This window comes from Meles meles, chromosome 6 (genome assembly GCF_922984935.1).
Source record: "Meles meles chromosome 6, mMelMel3.1 paternal haplotype, whole genome shotgun sequence".
Lineage (NCBI taxonomy): Eukaryota > Metazoa > Chordata > Mammalia > Carnivora > Mustelidae > Meles > Meles meles.
The window spans coordinates 109,135,844-109,158,244 of NC_060071.1; the positions used below are offsets into that span (position 1 = coordinate 109,135,844).

General features: G+C 41.2%; 1 protein-coding gene across 5 annotated transcripts; it reads right to left on the reverse strand.

Annotated features, from left to right (window-relative positions):
- Positions 1–1,001: 1,001 nt before the first annotated feature.
- CCDC198 (coiled-coil domain containing 198) lies at positions 1,002–22,401 on the reverse strand. Of its 5 annotated transcripts, none has more exons than XM_046010140.1 (6): positions 22,009–22,401; positions 19,482–19,564; positions 10,119–10,205; positions 8,644–8,742; positions 7,675–7,822; positions 1,002–1,256 (listed from the first exon to the last, which is right to left on the reverse strand). In XM_046010140.1, exons 1-6 carry the CDS (start codon positions 22,229–22,231, stop codon positions 1,027–1,029), a joined length of 870 nt encoding a protein of 289 aa, XP_045866096.1. In that variant the 5' UTR covers positions 22,232–22,401; the 3' UTR covers positions 1,002–1,026. The 5 variants fall into 5 exon arrangements, with proteins under 5 accessions (XP_045866096.1, XP_045866095.1, XP_045866097.1 ...); XM_046010139.1 differs by having other exon boundaries at positions 8,644–8,745; XM_046010142.1 differs by having other exon boundaries at positions 1,167–1,245; positions 8,644–8,745.

The window sequence follows — 22,401 nt, forward strand, 5'->3', positions numbered from 1 at the left end:
TAATTTTACAACAAAGAAGTTCTTAAAACTTTCTAAAAAATCTGATTTTTGTTAATAGAGTCACTTTGGGACTGAAGATTTTCTAAGATTCTTTATAGTTTTAAATAGTCCCAAGATCTACATCATAATCCAAAAGATCTTTATTTACTTTTGAAATTTTTGAAATTTTATATACCTTGACCTTCCACACTTGACCTTATTCCAATTCTTTCCTCCAGCCTCTGTTATAACAAGCCACTAACTCCCAAAGAGTGACTTTCGTGAGCTTAGTGTCTACTGTAGTATTACTGTGACTTTTAAAAACTCATTTCTATTTGTATCAAATCTACTTTTCCATCTATTTATTTTAGAAGACCTAATTTGCTTTTTGAAAGTATGATGTGGTGTCTAGTCTCAAAGATGAACTTCAACAGACCATGCTTTCCAGTTCTTACCCTGGGTAGCCCTCTCTTTCATGGATGGCCTGGTCTGTGACTTGCTTTAACCAAGAGGATGTGGTGAGAGTGGTGGGGAGCCCATTCCATTTTGAGGGTTTAAGAGGACTGGCAGGTCTGTTTCCTTTTCTTGGAACATTTGCTGTGGGGAGTTCTGGGCTGATATAAAAGCAAATTCACTACTCTGATGAAGAGACCACTCAGAGAAACCACATAAAGGGGCTCTGAGACTACAGGGGGGAGGGGGTCAGGTCCAGCTGCCTCCTCGTCCCAGTTGAACCTCCAAATGACTCTGGTCTAGCTGCCATCTGACTTTCACTATGGAAAAGATCGCATGAGAGACCAGCAGAAGAACCACCCAGCTGAGCCCGCAAGCCACAGAAAAGAGGGATGATCAAATGCCCTAAGTTTTGAGGCAGTTACGCAGCATAGTTAATAATATAGGACAAATCTGTTAACTGTAAGACTCCAAAAGAAAAGACAGTGAATTGGCTTCCTCCAAATAATTCATACAACGAACCTGAAGAACTTTTACAGGGATGCAAGCTTTCAGTGCACTCAGTTTCTAGGCTGGTGAATAGCATTTTTATTCTCAATCAAAAAACTCATCAAAAAGTGGGATTCTTTCTGTCCTGGTCCTCACCAGTGCTTGTGGTTTCTTCTCACTTTTTCTCAACTCTTCCGAGTCAGAGCTAGAACTGTCCCAGAGAAGCTGGCCCCGTGCCTCTTGTTCACGGAGCCACGTTGCCATTTTGCCAATTTTCTGGGGACAACAATCATTCCTTGCTTGGTGTTCTCCCAAATCTTCATTCTGGGAATATCCTACAAAAAATTTAAAGTTTAAATAATTTTTTTCTCTTAGCAGTAAATATATCACACACACACACACACACACACACACACACACAAATATATAAACTCAAATATATAAATGAGTTCAACTTTATATATATACATATACATAAAGCTCTGTAAGCATTAAAAATTTTTTCCTTGTTATTTTAAATTTTTAAAAATCTTCTGAAAGTCACAAGAACAACACTACACATACCTATATATCCCAACTCACTGACAGCATTTTGTCACACTATTGCCTTCATTTTATACACACATGCACACACACATGGTTTTCAGATGAGCTTTTTGAGAATTAGTTGCAGTTACACCCCCCCAAATACATCACCACAAATCTAAGAGCAATGGCACTTTTCCTGCTTAACTACAATACAACTATTACACTTTGAAATTTAACGTTGATATATTACTGTTTTCTAATATATGTTCTAATATATGGTCCACATTCTAATATTCATGAGTGTCCCAGTGATGCTCTCTATAGCTGATTTTTATTTGCCTGTTCGTGTTTTATTTTTTTGATCCAGGATCCAATCTAGGATTACATATTGCATAATCTTCCCTATCTCTTTTCTTTTTTCTCTCCCTCCTCCCCACTCCTCCTTCTCTCTCTCTCCCTCATTCTCACTCTTAATCCCTCCCTCCTCCTTCCTCCAACCCCCTCCATTCATTGTCTTCTTCTTTTTCCCTAGCACTGATATTTTTAAAGAATCCAGACTGGACACCTGGGTGGCTCAGTCAGTTAAGCGGTGACTTTGGCTCAGGGCATGATCTCAGGGTCCTGGGATTGAGTCCCATATCAGGTTCCCTACTTAGTGGGGAGCCTGCTTCCCCCTTTCCCTCTGCCTGCTACACCCCCTGCTTGTACTCTTTCTCTGTGTGTCAAATAAATAAAATCTTAAAATAATAATAACAATAATAATAATAATCCAGATTAATTGTTTTACAGAATGGCCCTAAATCTGGGTTTGTCTGTTTGTGATTAAGGTTAAGCATTTTTGGCAAGAGTATTGCACAGGTGATGTTACCTAGTAACATTATTTTTTGAACAACTACTATGTGCTAGGTGCATGATACACACTTTTCCTGACTTTTACATATGCTCTCACATATTAGAATTGCCTGTGAAGGCTTTTAGAAATGCAAATGCTTGGGCTACACCCCAGACTTATAGAACTAGGAAGTTCAAAGGATCATACATTTTATCTTACTTTTCAGAAGAGATTTAATTGTTTATTTTTTTGGCATAGGATCTTATGTCTGTAGCTTTTTATTCAAGCTGCACCCAGTCCCCTTTTAAAATGCACTTCAGGGAGCACCTGTGTGATTCAGTCAGTTACGTGTCCACTCTTGATTTCATGTCAGGTCATGATCTCGGGGTCATGGGATCAAGCCCCAGGTCTGGCTCCATGCTCAGCAAGGAGTCTGTTTGAGATTCTCTCTCTACCTCTCCTTGCCTGGCTCATGTTTTCTCTCTTTCTCCCCCACAAATAAATAAATAAATCTTTAAAAAAATGCACTTCAGAACAACAGGTGCCTTACTCAAGCAAGCCTGGACTTTAACAAAACAAAAGCAATGGCCACTTCTGAGCTAAGAAAATCATCCTGGGTCAAAACCCATAATGTTCCCTCCATCCGGTTGAACCAGCCATAATATTTGGATGTCATCTTAAGAATAACTGTTTATTGAATCTTATGGCATATTTTATTTAAGCCCTTGATAGCTGACATTGCATACTGTTACAGGAGAAAATCAAACATCTCAATGTGAGCATTTCTGCCTTGTGATTTATTAGTTTCCTTTCTGCCTCAGTGAGAGGTTACCCTCTTTCCCTCCTTGAATGTTATTATAATTATTGTTATTGTCCATGCACATAGTAGTGACCAAAAACCATAATTGATTCATGTCTGCAACCCCAATCTCTCTCCTGAGCTACAATACACTTTTTTTTTTTTTTTTTGGTACAGCTGGATGTTTCCATTTTTACCTCCTGGCACCATGAGAGACTCACCTTTTCTTTCTCTTTCAAACCCGTGTTTTCTCCCAGTTACTCTAATCCAGCAAATTGCTCCAGCTTTGCCCCATTGTCTGCCTAGTTCTTCAAGAGTAACCCAAGAAACCTCCTGGTCTTCTTGCTCTCTCCACACACACATCCAGTCCACCACTGAGGTCTGCAAATCCTATCTCTTAAATAGCTCACATCCAGCTCCTCTTCTGTCACCCTCTCTCCTGGTACAAGCACCATCTCTCACATGCCCTTCTATTATGTCCGTTATCACTTGTCTCCCCACATTCTCTTGCATTCTCCTCTCACCCATCTTCCACAGGGTAGACAGAGTGATGCTTAAAAATGTAAGCCTGATTGTGTGGTTCCCCTGACCTTTCAATGACTTCCCATTATCTTAAACTCAAGTTCAAAGTTCTTATTTGACACAACTTGCAAGACCCTGTGTGCCTCCGGAGCCATGTCTGATCACTACTTGAAATTCTCTTTCCTACCCAGTGTCTAGAATCTGCCAGGTTCCTTCCCACTCAAGAGCTTTTGCATGTACTGTGACCATTAATAGTTCTGAATGTTCTAGCACCTTGATCCTCACACTTACATGGATCCCTATCCCCTTTGTCCAGCTACTTCCTGTGTCAGCCTAAATATCACTCCCTCATGGAAACCTTCCAGCTTGCTCAGATGGTGAGCTCTCCCAGCTATACTGTCATCGAACTTCTCCTGGTTCATTGTATGTACCATTGCAAAGCCAAGAACCGCACTTATGAATACATGCGTGAACCAGTGAGCCATCAGAGAATTTGGGGAGGCGAGAAGTATTGGTAACTGGGACTGGGAAAGACCAGGCAGTGTAATCATCTCTGCTTTGCAAACGAGCCAAGAACTACTAGAAGCATCACTCAGACTGGAAACAGCAATTTTCTGCTGACTAGAGGCAGGAGCTTTGAAATGGGAAGAGAATATTTGTTGATGGTGAGACCTAATGCAATATTAATAATAGCTTAAGTCCCACACCACTCTTGATGTTATGATAATGCAGGCCTAAAATTAGTGTGTGAGGCCAAGTTCACATGTTCAATTTTATCCTTGAGTATCTCTTAAATCATTCATAAAATATTATATACATAGTTCTGTATACATGCATTAAAGTTTAAGAACTTCTCAGCTAGATGTCGTTTTACTTGTTACATTTTTATAAAACTCTGCTTGATTCTCTGGGGTTGCTAGACTTCAGGAAAAACAAAAAGAAAAATACATTTAAAAACCTAAATGAGTTTTGGGTGAGCAGAGGAGAATGTGTCCAACTTCAAAATGAATCTGGGAAGGGAGAAAAGCAACAGAGATCAGTGGGGGGAAAATAGGGAGTGATTTTAGGTAGTATAAGGATTCTCTAAAGCATTAAAAATGTTTGATGGTTATGTATGTTGTAATACATAAATGATTTAGCAAAATGTATCACCATTGCATCAAACTCAAGATTTCACAGACAAGGCTAAATTAAAAAAAAATTTTTTTATTTGACAGAGATCACAAGCAGGCAGAGAGGCAGGCAGAGAGAGAGAGAGGAGGAAGCAGGCTCCTCACTGAGCAGAGAGCCTGATGCGGGGCTGGATCCCAGGACCCTGGGATCATGACCTGAGCCGAAGGCAGAGGCTTTAACCCACTGAGCCACCCAGGTGCCCTGACAAGGTTAAATTTAAAACACACACACACACACACACACACACACACACACACACACACACGGGGCACCTAGGTGGCTCAGTGGGTTAAGCTTCTGCTTTCGGCTCTGGTCATGATCTCAGGGTCCTGGGATCGAGCCCCTCATCGGGCTCTCTGCTTGGCAGGGAGCCTGCTTCCTCCTCTCTCTCTGCCTGCCTCTCTGCCTACTTGTGATCTCTCTGTCAAATAAATAAAATCTCTAAACACACACATACACACACACAAACCCTCAGGATACTCTAAAGAAAATCCTAAGTAGATAAAGGTGCCTGTCGCCTGATAAGACCAGAATCGTGAAGCTGACAATGGTTTGAAGGGGCCGCCTTCCCTGAAGTAGATAGTTATTTTCACTATAAGACCTCAGTTCAATCCTTCGTCTGTTGTCTGTATTTCCATGCACGGGTTTGGCGCTTTACATTTAAATGCGCTTTTATACATATTGGATTAATTTTTCCATAAACCCTACATGGTAGACAAGGCTTTATTCTGTTTTACAGATGGGGAGACTGAAGCTCAGAGAGGGTAAGAGGTTAAGAGAGCGGAGTTTCGTTATAATCTCTGTCTCTGTACAGAATAAAGTTGTGTAGACAAATATATAGCTAATGTTTATGGAGAGGCTACTGTGTACCAGGCACTGTTCTAGAAACAAAAAGAGGCCCCTGCTCCCATGGAGTTTACATTTAGAAATGTATTTCTTGGGGCTCAAAGGAAGAACTTTGATTTCACGTTCACTGCTTTTTCTATCCACTACCCTGGATTAGATCATGGCTTCTGGAAAAGGCAGGAGTCACATAGATGTGTTATATCTCATGAAATAGTCCACCCGAAGACCAATATTATGTATTCATAGGGTGGGTTTGCCCTGGGGGAAGACGGGCAGGGCAAACGTAATGGGGCTTTAACTGGTGGGAGCACACAGCACAGAGGCTGTGAACAGGGCATCTGTTGGAAGTCCCTGAGCGGTCTGGCCTGGTTGGAGGCGACGTCGGGCACAGGAATGGCCACAGAGACAGCCACAAAGGTGGGCCGAGAGTAGATCCTGAAGGCTCAAAGTACCAGGGTGAAGAGTTGATTTTTTAAAATTTTATTTACTTCTTAGTTTTTAGAGCAGGGACGAATAAAGGAAGAGGGAGAGAGAGAGAAGCTAAAGCAACCTCTAACCCGGAGTGGAGCCCTCCACGGGGCTCCATCTCACGACCCTGAGATCATGACCCACGTGGAAATCCAGAGTCTGATGCTTAACCGACTGCGCCACCCTGGGCCCCCAGGGTGAGGAGTTTAGACTATCCTCAGGCTGATGGAGGCTCGCTGAGGATTTTTATTTTTTTAGGATTTTATTTATTTATTTGAGAGAGAGGGGGAGAGAGAGAGAGCATGAGCCAGGGGAGGGGTAGAGGGAGAAACAGACTCCCTGCTGAGCGGGGAGCCTAACGTGGGGCTCCATCCCAGGACCCTGGGATCGTGACCTGAGCAGAAGGCAGACGCTTAACCAACCGAGCCTCCCAGGTGCCCCTCACTGAGGATTTTTTTTTTAAGCAAGAGAATGATATGGTCACATTGGCATTTTATAAGATTTCTTGGCTCTTAGCACTGTGCTTCTGAAACGACTGTGTATGAGAATCACTGGGCATCTTAATAAAATGTGTATCCTGATTCAGGAGGTCCAGAGTGTGGTCTTAAATTCCACATTTCTAATAAACTCCCAGGTGAAGCAGATGCTGCTGGTCTGCCAATACTTCGATGACCAAGTAGAGCCATGGTTCTTAAACTTAAGGGGTATCAGAAGCACCTAAGGGAGTGTTAAACCCAGATGGCTGGCCTCTGCCCCTACATTTTCTGATTCCATCACTCTGGCTGGGACCCGTCCACTCTGCGTGTGATGCTGGTGCTGGTGGCCTGGGCTTGTACCGAGTGCCATCAGGACGGAGGGCTGGTGGAGGAAAGGGAAGACTTGAGGGAGGAACACAGGAGTTGGGAGGTTGGAGCAATAGCCCTGGTGTGATGCGATACCCTGTGGGTGGCACTGGGAATGCGGGAAAGCTAAGAGTTCATGCCATGTGACATCCATAGGACTTTGGGACCATCCGGCTGCAAGGAGGGAGAGGAGGAAGGCTGGAAAGGTCCCAGGTCTCTGGCCTGAGTGGCCCTGAAAGTAGAGGGCTCACCCACTGAGCAGGAGCAAGCAGGGACGGGCTTCAGTTTTCAATGCTCCCAATGAGCCTCTGAGGGCTGCAGGGAAAAAGCGGGGTGGGAGAGAGTGTCTGCGGGCAGCAGACTGGCTGATACCAGTTTGCTATTTAATAGAAGTCCCCCTGCTTCATTCGCTTTAACCACAAGCTGAGAGGCTCTTTTGCCTCTTCTCTTCCTAGGGACGGAGCCAGGATGGCCACAGTGCATGTGAAGCCCTGGAAACCACTAAAAAGAGACATCTTCTAACAGTGTTTGAGCTTCTGTCTTTTCCTCCCAGCCGCCCCAAATTGCATGACAACAGCGTGATCCCTACTTTCCAGGAAGTACAATATCAGCAGAAACCCAAGGCTGCTTGCTGTCCATCCACCGTCTCTCCCCCTTCCCCCACCACTGACAGAAGTTTATTTGATGAAATTTTAAAAACACTTGAAATATTTTATTTTGCTAAAATAATTTACATGACTGACCTGGACTTCTTCTGTTTAAGGTTTCATCTGGCAACAAGGTTGGAAGGTCCCTGTCATCATTTCTTGGGACGCTCTGAAGGATTTTCTTGGCTTTATGGTCCCTCGGTTTTTGCTTATTACTTCTTGCCTCCCTGGGAAGACTTTTCTTCTGAAAATGATCAGCTGTCATGCATTAGTGTTCTCCCCCTGAGCTCCTGTCACCAAGAATAGGTCACCAGACCAGCCACTTTGCAAGTCGTGTGCTTATGTGTACTCTGGTCCCCTAACCAGAACATAGTTTTCTTTTTCCTATTAGGGGGTATAGAAATTTCTCTATGCAGTTAGGAGAGAGTCTCAAAAAGGCATGGCTTGATTTAAGAGGAGGACCATTGTAAAACATTTGTTGGTAGGCCACTGACTTGGGGTTGTAGAAGACAGTGATTTTAGGTTTAAATACGAGAGTGAGGAATTTGGAATATGACAATTCCAGGAGACATCACTGTAAAGGGGTCTGTTACAAAAGCTGGTTCTTGTAGGATAACCCTGCTGTGTGGATTATGGAGGATGCCTAGGTATCAAGATAAAAACCGACTCACCCCCTGCTATTTTCCTGAACCAAGACAAGCGATCTAACCTCATTTTTCTGCTGGAACCAGAAAGTTATGAGAGCAATTTGTGACCAGTTTGGGTGGGGGTGGGGGCGAGATGGGGGGGCAGGAAGGAAGGAAAGTAAGAAAAAAACAGAGAGACTTGGGACAAAGATTCATCCTTGAGACTCAAAACAAAGAAAAGGCTCAAAAGGCTCAGTGGCAGAAGGGATGTTTCCGATGCTTCCCAGCTCTAGTAGTTGAAGCTTCGGTGCCAATGACCAAATTTAAAATGCTAAGTAAAGCCTGGGGACGGATGCTAAGCCATTTGAGTGCGAGGGCAGTGATTATGTGGAGTAAACGTGGTAAATATGCCAGGCTTCTTCTCTCTTCTCATACTTACCTCTTGTCTGTTACGGTTCATTTCCAGCATTCGCATCTTATGTAAATATTGTCTCTTCCTGGGAGTGTACCCTGGAGTTTGCATCTTCTTTTCCAGTTCCTGCTGGGAAAGAAGACACTCGTTAGAATGAGGGTAATTTGTTATTGACTCTGCGATCCATAACTTGTGATTATTCTTTCTTTTTCTTCTTTTTTTTTGGACCAAAGTGAGATCTTAATCAGCTATCAGTTATAATCCGTAGAGATCTCTTGTCAAAGAGATGTCAAAGGTAGATCATTGTAGTTCCCCACCAAGTCCTTTGTGTCGCTGTCAGTGAATGGAGATTGGCTGTGTGTATAATGCAGTTTTTAAGGTTCCTGTAGGGTTTTGCAAACCTTAAGTGGAACTATGTTTCCGCATCTGATTTTGATGAACTATCGCTTACTCTGTCAATAGATGCTCATTACTGCCTTCCCAGAAATGTGTTCTGGTTGGATAAGATTGGCCTCTTTCTTCCTGCCTCTTCTGCCATTGTCGGGCTATGACATCAGAGGGGAGCCACAGAATGGCTAATGGAACCCATTTCTATAGCCTGGACCCCCATATACCAATATAAGCCCTGGTATATTAGGAAGTCGATTATTTGTGACTTTGGTGATCTCCCCCGGTGCATCACAAACCCCAGGGGGACAGTGAAGACAGTTATTAAGGGCAGCCAGGGGTGAAAACACCCTTGTTTGTTACTTGCTGTGGACAGGTGAGGGAAGGGTACGGCAGTCAGATGTGCTCAGTGATACCCTTTTGCTGCCCTGGGGACAGGGACTCTGTTGGCAGTTGCGAGCCTCCTGAGGAGACCATCTCTACAGTGCTGCCAGCGTCACAAACCAGCCTTGACATCTTTACCAAATCAGTCAGCTGTGCAGCAGCCCCTCGCTGGCTGGCCCCAAAATGAACCAGGAGTGGAAAGCGTTGAAAACCTACTACCTCCCAGTTTTCATGTCTGCACGAGGGGAGTCTGCTCGGCAGAATACGACAAATGAATAAAAGGGAAAAGCTCTTCAGAAGACCTTTTCCAAGGATTCTTTTTTGGTGAGGTTATGGTAAATAAGTTAGGAACACCTCATAGAAATGATTTGCCCTAAAAACTGAGAATGAAGAGAAAGCTTTCCCCTGAGGAGAAGAATAAAGAGTTACACTAGATTTTTCATAAATTTGAACACTTCTAGAATTAGCAATGTCCAAGGAAAACTCCTCTCTCTTACCTGCATCTTCCTGTTTGCACTAGGAAGTGGAGAAGGGCCCAGAGTTTACCTTAGAGATGAGAGTATTGCCAGTTGAAGGCAGGCCCGGGAGAGAACGTATAGCTTTGGGAGGTCCTAACTCTGAATGACCTCATAGTTAGATTTGTCTTTGCAGTCTTCTGCGCAAGGAGTATATGAAAAGAAGAGCCCACCTCCCCCTACTACCCACCCCCTCCAGCGAAGGCTGCCGTTCACCTTTGCTTTGTGAGTTGTTCTGGCTTCTTGCTGGCTCAGGAGCATTTCAGAAGTAATTACTTGTGGCAGGTCAATGGGTTCAAGCCTCTAGAAGTCCAATATTTAGAGCATTCAGCATTCCTCATGCCATGAGATGATGAAACATAAAAGCCAGACATTAAACTATCTTAACACTTTGCAAAAGCAGCACTTATTCCTGAGAGCACATAGGGACGGCGATTTCAACAGAATTATGGTCATATCTATGCAAAAGACTTTTCAACTTATCTGGGTTCTTTATTGTCCTATGGCTCTGCTGTCAGTGACTTCTTAATCTAAATATGTTAAGAATCCTTTTCTGTCAGCATCGAGGGACCAAGTCCAAAGTTATCAAACAAGGGTCTTAGAGTATTAGAGATGAAAGACGCACCAAGAATTTGTTCTGTTCATTTCGTAACCACCCCGCTGGACTCTTCCAGTTCGTAGGCGGGTGACCTGTATTTAAGATCTCCAGAGAAGCTGGAGATGACTTAAGAAGTAGGAGGAAAATGAGGAGGACTCCAAGTGTGAGCACCACTCACACCTTGGTTCAACGCTAAAGGCAAATGCTGGTTCATTTTGAAATTAATTTTTATTGCAGTCTGATTGGTTGCATTATCAAGGGGTCAACCTGGAGGTCCACTTGGCTTTCAAGATGACCAGAGTAAAAAGAGAGTGGTGAGTGGCGGTGGTGGGGGGCGGGCAGGGAAATAGATGCTGAGCAGCCAGCACTCAAGGCAAGCATGACCTGTGCCTCCTGCAACTTCTCTGTAGAACACTTTCCTGGCCTCTGGGCCTGGACCCAAGCTGTTCCAGGGAAAACAACCTGCATTCCTTTCTCCTGGCACATCCCAAACCTCGCCTGGCAAGGAAGAAAATGAGGGTAAAGGATTTGGAGCCTGGGAGGAGAGACAAAGGGAAAGAACTCATCTTTAGGTTAGATGTGTGCCTGTGCTAGACAATTTGCACTTGTGGTAAGAAGTAATTCCCTGTTCCATTCTCACCTTATGTGTAGAAAGGAGGGGTTTTAACATGAGAACCGTGCAAGGATGTAATGAGAGGTGATGAGGACTAGTAAGAGAGAGGTTTGTCTGGCTCTCTTCTCTGCTGGGAAAATGGGACCTGCTGGTATAAAGAGGTAGCAACCGACCAGACCAGAACCTTTGGGGACTAGAGACCAGGGGAAAGAGTTATCCAGGCACCTGTGAGAAGAAGAATTAGCAGTGACCAGAGGGGTTAATCAGGGTCTGAGGGAAGGACAAGGAAATGTTTGTGCCACTTCCTGGACTTGGTTCAGGATCTAGTCCTTTCTGGTGATGAGGCCCATGAACCTTTACAGTTGCCCCTGTCTGTCACTCCCAGGGTCAAAAATGTCATCTGGTTCAATCCTCTCATGAACCCTGTGGGTAATTATGATGATTCCTCATTGTCGAGAGGTTAATAATTGTCCAAGGTTGCACAGATAGGAAATGGCACCTCTAGAATTCAAATTTGGGTTTATCCAGTTCCAAATACCATGCACCTTCCTCTTCTGCTTGTTCCTAAACCTGGTTTATCATCAGAATCTCCTGGAATTAAACACACACACACACACACACACACACACACACACACACCCCAAACCCTGGGTTATTCACTGGGGATTGTGATTCAACAGGTCTAGAATATGTTCTGGGAATGAATATACACATTACATATATATATATAAATAATAAACTTTAATTTTAAAGGAAGATCAGGTTCATAGCAAAACTGTAAAGTACAGAGAGTTCCCAGATACTCCCTGCCCCCACATGTGCCCAGCCTCCTCCACTATCAACATCCCTTACCAGAGCACTACATCTGTTACAATGGATAAACCTACACTCACACGTAATTATCACTGAAAGTCCATTGTTTAAATTATGGTTCACTCTTGGTGTTGTAGAATCTATGGATGTGGACAAATGTATAATGACATGTATCCACCAATATAGTATTCTACAGAATAGTTTCATTGCTCTAAAAATCCTTTGTGTGTTGTCCATTCATCCCTCCTTTTCTCCCCTTACCCTCTGGCAATGACTGACCTTTTTACTGTCTCTGTTGTGTTTATCTTCTCTGAAATGTCAATATTTTTGGAATCATACAGTATATAATCTTTTCAGATTGGCTTCTTTCACTTAATACACACTTAAATTTTCTCCAGATAGGTGCACCTGTGTGGTTCAGTTGATTAAGTCTGACTCTTGATTTTGGCTCAGGTCATGATCTTAGGGTGATGAGATCGAGCCCCATGTTGGGCTCTATGCTCAGCATGGAGTCTGCTTCTCTGTCTCTTTCTTGTCCTCTCACTCTGCCCATTCTCCCTCTCTCTCTCTCTCTAAAATAAGTAAGTAATTCTTTAAGCTTTCTCCACATATTTTCATAGCTTGGCAGTTAATTTCTTTTTTGTGCTGAATAATATTCTGTGATATGGATGTACCACAATATCTTCATCCATTCATCTCCTAAGGACATGTGGTTACACCCAAATTTTGGAAATTATAAGCTGCCACACTCATCCCTGTGCAGGTTTTGTGTGCACATCAATTTTCAATTCATTTGGGCAAATACTAAGGCTCACAACTGCTGGGTTGTATGAGAAGAGTATGTTTAGTTTTATAAGAAGTTCCTGCTGCTCCACATCCTTGCCAACATTTGGTGTTGTCAATGTTCTGGATTTTGGTTACTCTAACATGTGTATAGTGGTATCTCATTGTTGTTTTAATTTCCATTTCCCGATGACATATGATGTTGAACATATTTTCATATGCTTACTAGCCCTCTTTGATCATCTCTACTTGACTTCTTACTATCTTGAATTACCTTCTGCAGAGCAAAAGGTTTTCATTTCAATGAGGTCCAGCTTCTCAGTTTGTTTTTTTGGAATGTATTTCCAGGGCATTCTGATGATTTTCTAGGTTGAGGTCCACTGGCTTCCGTACTGCCTCAAGTGAATAAAGGAACTACATCAGAGTAGACCACAGAGTATTTATTTGTGGTGCATTATTAAAATTTGAGTCTGAAGACGCCAGCTATTTAAATATTTTCAGCTACTTAAAATAATCTATCCATAAATTCTTAGGGTAGGATTTTTCTTTGAAAATATAAATATATGTTCTTCTATTTTCAGCCTCATTTTAATTAAACCTATAATTCTGATAAAGGTTAAAGAGTAGGTGTCTTTAAGAACCCTCTCCAGGCAATTACTTTCTTCCTGGCCTTTCAAAAGAACTAAAGAATCACACTATTCTGGCACTAGATGGCAGCAACTAACATTGCAAGTAGGATCCCTCCCAGAAGTACTTGCACTTGGCCTGAGAAGCACCGCAGAAAAAATGTTGGCTGCTTGGCTTCTCTAAACAAACCAACCAGTCAAATGAAATTGCCCCAGAATTCTGGGTTCATGTCAATGTTACTTTTCCCAGCTTGGGATGCAAACTGCCTTCCTTCATCACCTTCAGAGAGAATACAAGGAAAGGAAAGACTGGAGAACTGGTATGGTAGAATGACCTTTTTTTTTTTCTTTTTTTTTTTTTTTAAATCTCGTGTTGTAAAAAATGTATTATCTGTCTAAAGGTTTCTGGGTTATTTGGCTTCTCAAGTGAAACAAACGGTCAGGCCAATCAGTTGAAGTGTCAGCTGGGAAACTCTGGGAAAACTCTGAAGACTGAAAACAAGCAGAAGTTACTGAGCTTCGTGATACACTAGCCTGAAATGGTTGCTTCCGTGTAGTAGCAGGAAGGGAAAGATGGGCAGGAGAAGCTCAAGGAAATTGTAAATTTTGACTGGCACCATGATTTAAGAATGTATGTCCTTTAAGGGTCTCAGAAGAAGGTAAAGGTGTCCAGGGCAGCCTTGAAGCAAGAAATCATGAGCCTGGGGAGGAATTTTTGATCAAGGCATTGCAATGAGTTCACATTTCAATAACTTTTTTTTTGCCCCAAACATCTAGCAGTGAAAAATAAAACATAAAGCCAAAAATGATGTGGTTGGGCTCTAATACAAGATATATATCTCCATGGACCAGAAAACAAACAGAAATACATACTTAGAGGAAGCTGATCTATAAGGCATTTGGGGCTCCTGAGGGCAGTGAGTTATTTCTAGAGATTAAAAGGACCTAAAAATGCTCCATGTAAGATGGCAAACTAGAGCCAGGATCACAGCTTGACATGAAGGGCTGAGCTGTTCTCTACCTTTTTACCCAGTACAAGAGAGCTGCATCAAAATAGAAGTTGTAAGGTCTGTTTTACAAGCATTATCAGAATGTTGAATATTAAGAATATTAAGCAGCCATAAAAAAGGATGAGATCTTGCCATTTGCTCCAACATGGGTAGACCTAGAGAGTATAGCATTAAGTGAAATAAGTCAGGCTGAGAAAGACAAAAAACATGATTTCACTCAAGATATTCAAAATAGGAGGGGAAACCTCCCTGATGTTATTTTGATGGTCAACATTGTCTTGCTTTGGCTACAGCCTCCAGTTAGTCAAACACTAATCTAGGTGTTGCCCTGACATTATTTTGTAGAAGTGATTAAAGTCCATAATCATTTAACTTTTATTTTTAATGATTTTGTTTATATTTAGAGAGAGAGAGAGGGCACAAAAGCAGGGGGAGGGGCAGAGACAGAGGGAGAGTCAGAACCTCAAGCAGACTCCATGCTGAGCATGGAGCCCAACACTGGGCTCAATCTCAGGACCCTGAAATTACATCCAAGTTGAAATCAAGACTTGGACACTTAACTGACTGGGCCACCGAGGCTCCCCCATAGTGATTTGACTTTAAGTCAGGAAGATTATTTTAGATAATCTGGGAGGGACTGGTTTAATAAGTTGAAAGGTCTTAAGGGCAAAGCTGAGGCATCCCTGAAGAATAGAAAATTCTACTTATGGACAGCAGCTTCAGCTGTAGTTGCAGCCTGACCTCCCTGATGGCCTGCCCTGTGGTTTTGGACTCGCCCTGTCAGTCTCCACAATCATGTAAGCCAATTCTTTGTAATATGATATATGTATCATATTGCAAAGAATATGTGTGTGTGTGTGTGTGTGTGTGTGTGTGTGTGTATGTATATATAATCTCCTTCTACTGGTTTTGTTTCTCTGGTTGAACTCCTAGAAGCGAACCTAAAAAAAACCTTACACAAAACCCCTGTGGAGAAATTATGAAATGTTATTAAAAGATCTAAAAGAAAATCGGAGTAAATGGAGATTTACGCAAAGTGTGTGGTTTAGAAGACTCAGTAATATAAATGTGGTGAACTTTCCCCCAATTCATCGATGAATGCATCTCAGTCAAAACGTTAGCAAGGTTTTTAATGGACTTGATAAAAAGATTCAAACTTTACATGGAAGAGCAAAGCACCATAAATAACAAAGATAATTCTGAAAAGGAAAAATAAAATGACTTGCTGTATTAGATATTAAAACTTAAAGATACATAATTAAGACAGTGCGGAATTCCTATGGAGATACACAAATAAACCAATGCAACAGAAGAGAGAGAGCCTGAAAACAGACTCAGGAAGCTCTGGAAATTGAATATAGGACAGAAGTAACTTTTTAAATCAATGGTCAAAAAAGGATGACTCCATAAAGAGTGTTGGGACAATAGGTTATTCAAATGAAAAAAAGTAAAATTAAATTCCCAATTCACATCTGCACACAAATTAATTTCAGACAGATTAAGACCTAAATGTGAAAAGGCAAATATTATAAATTTCAGAAAGAAATAAACAAGAGGAGCACCTGGGTGGCTCAATTGGTTAAGCGTCTGCTTTCAGCTCAGGTCACGGTCCCTGGGAGTCCTGGGATCAAGCCCTGAGGCAGGCTTCCCGCTCAGTGGGGAGTCTGCTTCTCCCTCTGCCCCTCCCCCTGCTTGTGCTAGCTCTCTCTTACTCACTCTCTCAAATAAATAAATAAATAAAATATTTAAAAAAAAATAAAGAAAAATATCTTTATGACCTTGGGGAAAATAAAAATTTCTTAGACAATCTACAAGAAATACAAAACATAAACACTAAGATTGAGAAATGTGGCATTTGAAGTGGAAATCTTTGTGTCCACACACAGATAGGCAAAATGAAAAGGCAAGACATAGATAGAGAAAAGATATTTGCAACACACGTAACTAACAAAGGGCTAGATCTAAGACATATAAAGCACTCTCACAAATCACAAAGAAACAAATAATTGAAAATGGGCAAAGAGTTAGAAAAGACAAGGAAAGGGAAACATTTGTGACAAATTAAGTAATACTGAAAACAGCACAATGAAAATGTCCAGGTGGGAACAGCCCTCCTTATCTCTCACCAGCAAGGTTTATACTCATCTTTCCCTCTTTGTATTCATTCATTTGATATTTATTCAACTCATATTTATTGATCACCTATTACATGCCAGATATTGTTCTAGACACTTAGATACATTAGTGAAGACAAGTGACAAAAATCTCTGCCTGTGTGAAAGATAATATCCTAATACTGGCTGGGAGGTGATGAACAAAATACACAATGAACGTACTAGAAGTGAATTGTTTGGTGTGTTAGAAGTCAATGCTCTGAGGAAAAGAAAAGATAATGGTGGCTGATGGGAACCAGGAGCGCCAGATTAAGGGTAAGTGACAACTGTCATGAGGTTATCATGAGAAGCCTTTTGAACGGTGAGATTTAAGCAAATCTTGGGAGATGAAGGAGGAGGTCATCCCAGGAAATCACATTACATGGGGTCTGGGGGGAAGTATGTGGTTGACCATCTCCACCTTAGTTGGGACTGGAGACGGCTGGATGAGTAGGTGAATAAGGCCAGGAGGGACAGCCGAGATTAACTTTTCAACACAAGATGAGCACACTGGGTTCAGAGTTCCCTGGCAGAGGCTCTCAGAATTCAGCAGTTGGAGTTGGAGTTGGAGAACTTTAGTTCATGACCCGCTCTTTACTTGAGAAGTAGATGTTTAGGAAGTGGAGAGTGCCAAACGTGCAACTCAAATTATTTAGGATGCAATTAGATTTGGTTTAATAATTAAAAATACTTTTAGAATTTTCTTTGGCAGAGATTAGGCTATTAATTAGCATGTCATGGGAACCCAGCATTTATTATTCTCTCAAAAACCCATTTGTGGTGGAAAATGTGCTGAGCCTCATTTGTGAAGATAATTATAGCTGATATCTTTGGGAGTGTCTGCCAAGTTCCCAGTGATTTCCCTCTTCTCCGGGAGCTGCTTCCAGAATTTATTGGGGCGGGGGAGGGGGGCTGTCTCTGCCCACACTTCTACTGTGTGAGCATCTCCTCTGGTCATAGCTTGCTTATTGGAACAGAACTGGAATCACGAGCAAAGCTGAGCCAATAAGATCTTTTCTCCCAGGAATTTCGAATTGGAGCCAAGAGAGCCAGGCTGATCTGTCTGTTTGATTCCTAAATGCAAATTCAGGAACTGAGGGTGGCCATATTTCACCAAGTGGTCTTGGGGGCAGAGAAAGTCGATTCGCAGGAAGAATAAAGCAAATGCACAGAGAAGAGCTCAGGGGAGATACAGAGGAAGTTGTGCCTTTCAGGTTCCAAGGCAAAGCTGTTACCTGAAGCCCAACTGCCTCCCAGCTCTTGGGTTCAACAAACACTCCTGTAACTCATGACATTGGCAGCTAGCCAATCAGACTTACAATTCAGGGATGCTATAGGTCTGTGATAGCAGGGAGAATGCATTTTGATTTTTATTCCCACCATGGATATTGGGGCTCGTTGTCATTCAGTCACCATTCATTCATAAGCCTTTTTGAGGCTGCATATTAAGTGTCAGTGGCTGAAGATATAAGACAGAATAAGACACAGTCTTTGCACTCAAATAATTCATTTGCCTTGGTTTTTAAGGTGGTTGGTTAGAATGTGGGGATACAGTCTTTGGTTCTGAAACACCAAAGTTCTCCTTTTGAGCTTGAACTGATTTGAGAATCAAAGCCTAACTTTAGTTGCTTTTAACTTTAGGTGGATATAAAAAGTACTTTGTGAACCTCAGACTGCTACACAAATCCTTTTCACTGGTTATAGTAATATCTCCTACTTGAGTTATTCAGTTGCTTGACCCAGGAACACATATTAAGCACACTCCTTTGAAGAGGTGCATCTGATTTAGGAATAAAACGTAAGTTTTAAAATTGTCCAATTTAGCTAGAGATTTTGCTCAAAGGTTTTAAAATTATATATAAATTTGATATAATTATCCTTTATTTTTTATTTAAGTCAAAATGTTTTGAGGTTTCCAATATTTTGGGAAAAATGCTTTTTTTTTTTTTGAACAAATGATATAATCACTTCTAACAACGACTGTGAGCTTCTGGAGAAGACAGGTAAATAAAAACCAACTGAAACAGAAATAATCTCCAACAAATGAGCTCATATACCTCTGGGATTTGTCCAGATGTCTGGGTGAATTGTGTAGCAGTTGGGATTTGGTTCTGATTCGTTTTTCTATTTCTTTTTCTTTTCCCAATTCCTTTTTTCAGATGTCAGTGATAGATCCTGCTCACAGGAGAGCCCAAACAACCCCTTCTCTTAGCTGATGCCCATTTTCAAGGATCCACTCAGATCTCTTTCCCCTTCTAGGATGAGTGTTCTTAGAATTTATAGCTCCCTAGAGGGAATTCATTAAATATTTATTAAGGTGAATGCATTTAAAGCTCTTGCTTTGCTGCCTTGGAATCCAATGTCCTTGACTGCAACAACCAGTTAACATTTAGAACGATGGAAGGTTATAATGGGATAGAAGGTCTGTAGAGATCAATGATGCTGATGGTTAAGGGCATGGGCTTTGGAGATCTGGTTGATACCTGACCTCCACTGTCCTTGGGCAAGTTACTTAATTCTCTAAACCTCATGTAGTAAGCAAAGATAATACCTCTTTTCTCCTAGACGTGTAGGAAGGTTAAATGATTGACATTGATCAAGTTGTGCAGAGTGTATCTGACTTGAAGTAGGTGCTCATTAAATAGTCCTAGCTATTATGATTGTTATTATTGTTCATTGCAAGTGACTTCTCCATAGTCCTCTAGCTCATCAGCGCAAAATGCAGGTCTTTTGAATCCCGTGATGCCTGTGTCTTTGATGCTATGTTTTCTTCTGCTGGTGGTGGTCTTAAAAATGAAATCATTACAAAAGGAAATCCTAAAGAGGTAAGGTCTTTGCAACTGACAGCATTCTCTTTATAACAACATTCTTATTCTTATTAACTTAGTCATTTTCTATATCCTTCCTTTATGATTAGAGTTAAAAAGGGATGTTACCATGAAATCCAAGAAATTCTTTATGAATCCTTTTAAATTCATCTTACTTGAAGTCTTCGGGGTGGATGCCTTTTAATAATACTTGTTTCTCCATGTTCCAGTGGAATGTCAAAATACATGGCCCTGGGTACTTGAAGGATTGGGAGAGAAATAAAAACAAACCATAAACAAATTGGCTATTAAATTAGGCTAATCATTAGACTTTGTTAATACAGTTCGGTACCTTTTTATTTATATATGTCCAACCTATATGTTAAATGTGGAGATGAAACACATAGGCTGAGGTCCTACATGAATGATAAAATATTAGCCTAGACCCAGGATTTAATTTCTGCTTTCTTCATTTCTTCTCTGGATTTATATTAGATGGAATTCATATTGGATTTTTATTATAAGGGATTGGAGAAATCAACAATGTATTGACTACAAATATTGTTCAAACACAGAAGTTGGTCTGGAAAATGGGAACTTTTTCATTTGTCTTAATTTCATGAAATCTCTCCAAAATAAATTTGGGAAATCAGAAAAAATATACTTTTAAGAATTGAAAATAAGTTTTCTTTTCAGATGAAATAGATGCATGGTAGATAGATAGATGGGTAGATATTAGATACAGAGATGACAAAAAAAAATAGAGCATGAGTTTGTGATAGGAGTATGAAGTGTTTAGCATTGTATGTTCCCAAATAAATAGTTCTCCCAACTAGGGAAAGAAATGCTCACAAGTTGCCCTATGATACAACAATATCCTTTCCTGATGAAGTGAGCCTGCACTACAGAACTAAGTCTTGTTAGGAAACAGAGCTAGGACTGAAGACGTCCATTATGGGTTTTATTTTTTAAGCTTGATTACCCTGGAGCATTAGGACAGCTACCACAATCAATGCTGCATGAAGAAAGTTTTGTGTTTTCCTCTTAGTAATCGGAAGCATTCTAATTTCTAGGTTGTTGCACAGACTATTCTACAATTTCACTATGCATTCTAAATGGAAAACTCCCTGTGTAATTATGTGTTTCTATCCTTACAGCTATTTGAATGACCACCTTAAAAACTTCACCATGTTGGTTTTTTCTTTCAAAAGATGCTGGCATATTGAACAAGACAGAAACAACAGTAATGACAGCCAAAACAATTTTTGATTAAAAAATGTAAGTATTTCTGGCAACATTTTTTCAGCAGCCTGGCTATTCCTTATTTTTATACTATGACTTGAGTAATAACACTTCATTATTTAATTCGATTCATCCCAAATAGTAGATAGAGGCTGTGTCAGGCAGTTATATTTTTACCCTTGATTTATAGATGAAGGAAGTTGATGTAGTAATTTTCCCAAACTCATACAATTTGGCATTTGGTAGAGCTGAGTCAGAATAGGGGTTTCTTAAAATTAGCGATCAGAACTTTTGCCATCCCTTTGTTATTTTTAATGTGATTTTGTCTAAGTAAGAATATTTTGAATATATTTCAAAATAAGAATATTTTCAGGTGGGACTCTAAGGCATGAGAATCAGTTTTCAATCAGTTTTCACTATTCAGTTACCAGAATCTTAATACTCTGAATGTATGGTTTGGATTAAAAAATAATAATAATAAAGGAACTCTCCAATGAATGTGGGGGAAAATTCCCATTCACATGTTTAGGAAGTTGGAGACATAAAAATAAGCCACATACCAGTCAAAGGTTGTTCTTTCTACAGAAAGAGCCATGAGAATCAGTCTGGGTGAGATCCACCAGATACAGAAAGAGGATATAAGGCTTTCTGGCCAAGTTGACCAGTAATAGGAACTTGTTTGTGTTATTGATCCAGAATATAAAGAATAAAATTACATAGATATATACATATGCATGCATTATATACTTGTATTTTTCTTCCAAAGTTAGCATCACTGTTCAATTATCCTTGTGGTTGACATAAAAATTTTACATGTCTTATAAAATATCCCGGGATAATTTATAGCCACTTCAGGCTCAGAGCTTCCAATCATCATGGGGGAAAATTCTCCTCATTCGGCAGATGACAGAACTTAGTTCAGATTCTGCATGAAGAATGTGGGTTTGGGGAGGGGGTGACTCATTCCCTCATCTGTACTGCAATAAATCAATTCTGTTTGGGGTGGTTTCCAAATTCACATTAGGATGAATTCACTCCGAAAGTGTTGCTTTCAAAACAACAAAGCCTGATGTACTCAATGGTACTGGAAAGAATGATTTAAATTTAGAATCCAACTGAAACATATGATTGTCATAATTTATCACATCTTATCTATATAATTTTAATCGTCTGGCAAAGCTAGGTATAAACATTGAAAGCACTGTAAGCTAAGCTGAAACAGAATGATTTTTTCCTCCTCCTGTGAAATGGTAAAAAGCCTTCGGTGAGCAGTTTACACACCCGTTCCAGGGCACCCGGAGTACTCGACAAACACGCACCCTCGAGCTGAAAGATGTCCCCTTACATGTCAGCAATTTGGGAAACTTCCTGGTACGACTGTGGGCACAGACAGTCAAGTGTCTCTGTCCGTAGCTTCCATTGGCCTAAACCCACACCCCTCACGGTGGGTGCCACACGTACCTGCGGAGTATCTTCCACACCAGGTCTCCCGGAGAGGTGGCAGCTGCCCTTCCAGAGCTTTCTTCGGGTCCTGCAGCCTTGCGAATAGGTAGGAACTCCGTTCTTCCAGATTCTGACTGAGCGCCAAGTCCACAGGGCTGGCGGAGGGAGCCTCTCCCTCTTTGTCTTGCAAGGGAGCTACTTTGGTCACCCGAGGGTGAGCCTTAGAGTGGCTCAGGCCCATTTCTCGCTAACGAGATTCAAAGCACAACCATGAGGGAAGTGGTTTGGGGCCTTGAACTGAGCTTGTCCTAATTAAGGTATGTCAGAATTTTACCTCAGCTCCACAAAGCACTTCATGGCATCTTTCTAGCTTTCTTTCACCGCACAGTAAACTTTCTGGCCACTGCCTGG

Coding starts and splice junctions, on each gene's coding strand:
- CCDC198 (XM_046010139.1), bottom strand. CDS start 22,231: ATGGGCCTGAGCCACTCTAAGGCTCACCCTCGGGTGACCAAAGTAGCT. Junction 8,746..10,118: donor GAACAACTCACAAAGCAAAG/GTGAACGGCAGC, acceptor CTTCTTTCCCAG/CAGGAACTGGAAAAGAAGAT. Junction 1,257..7,674: donor CTTAAACAGAAGAAGTCCAG/GTCAGTCATGTA, acceptor AATTTTTTGTAG/GATATTCCCAGAATGAAGAT.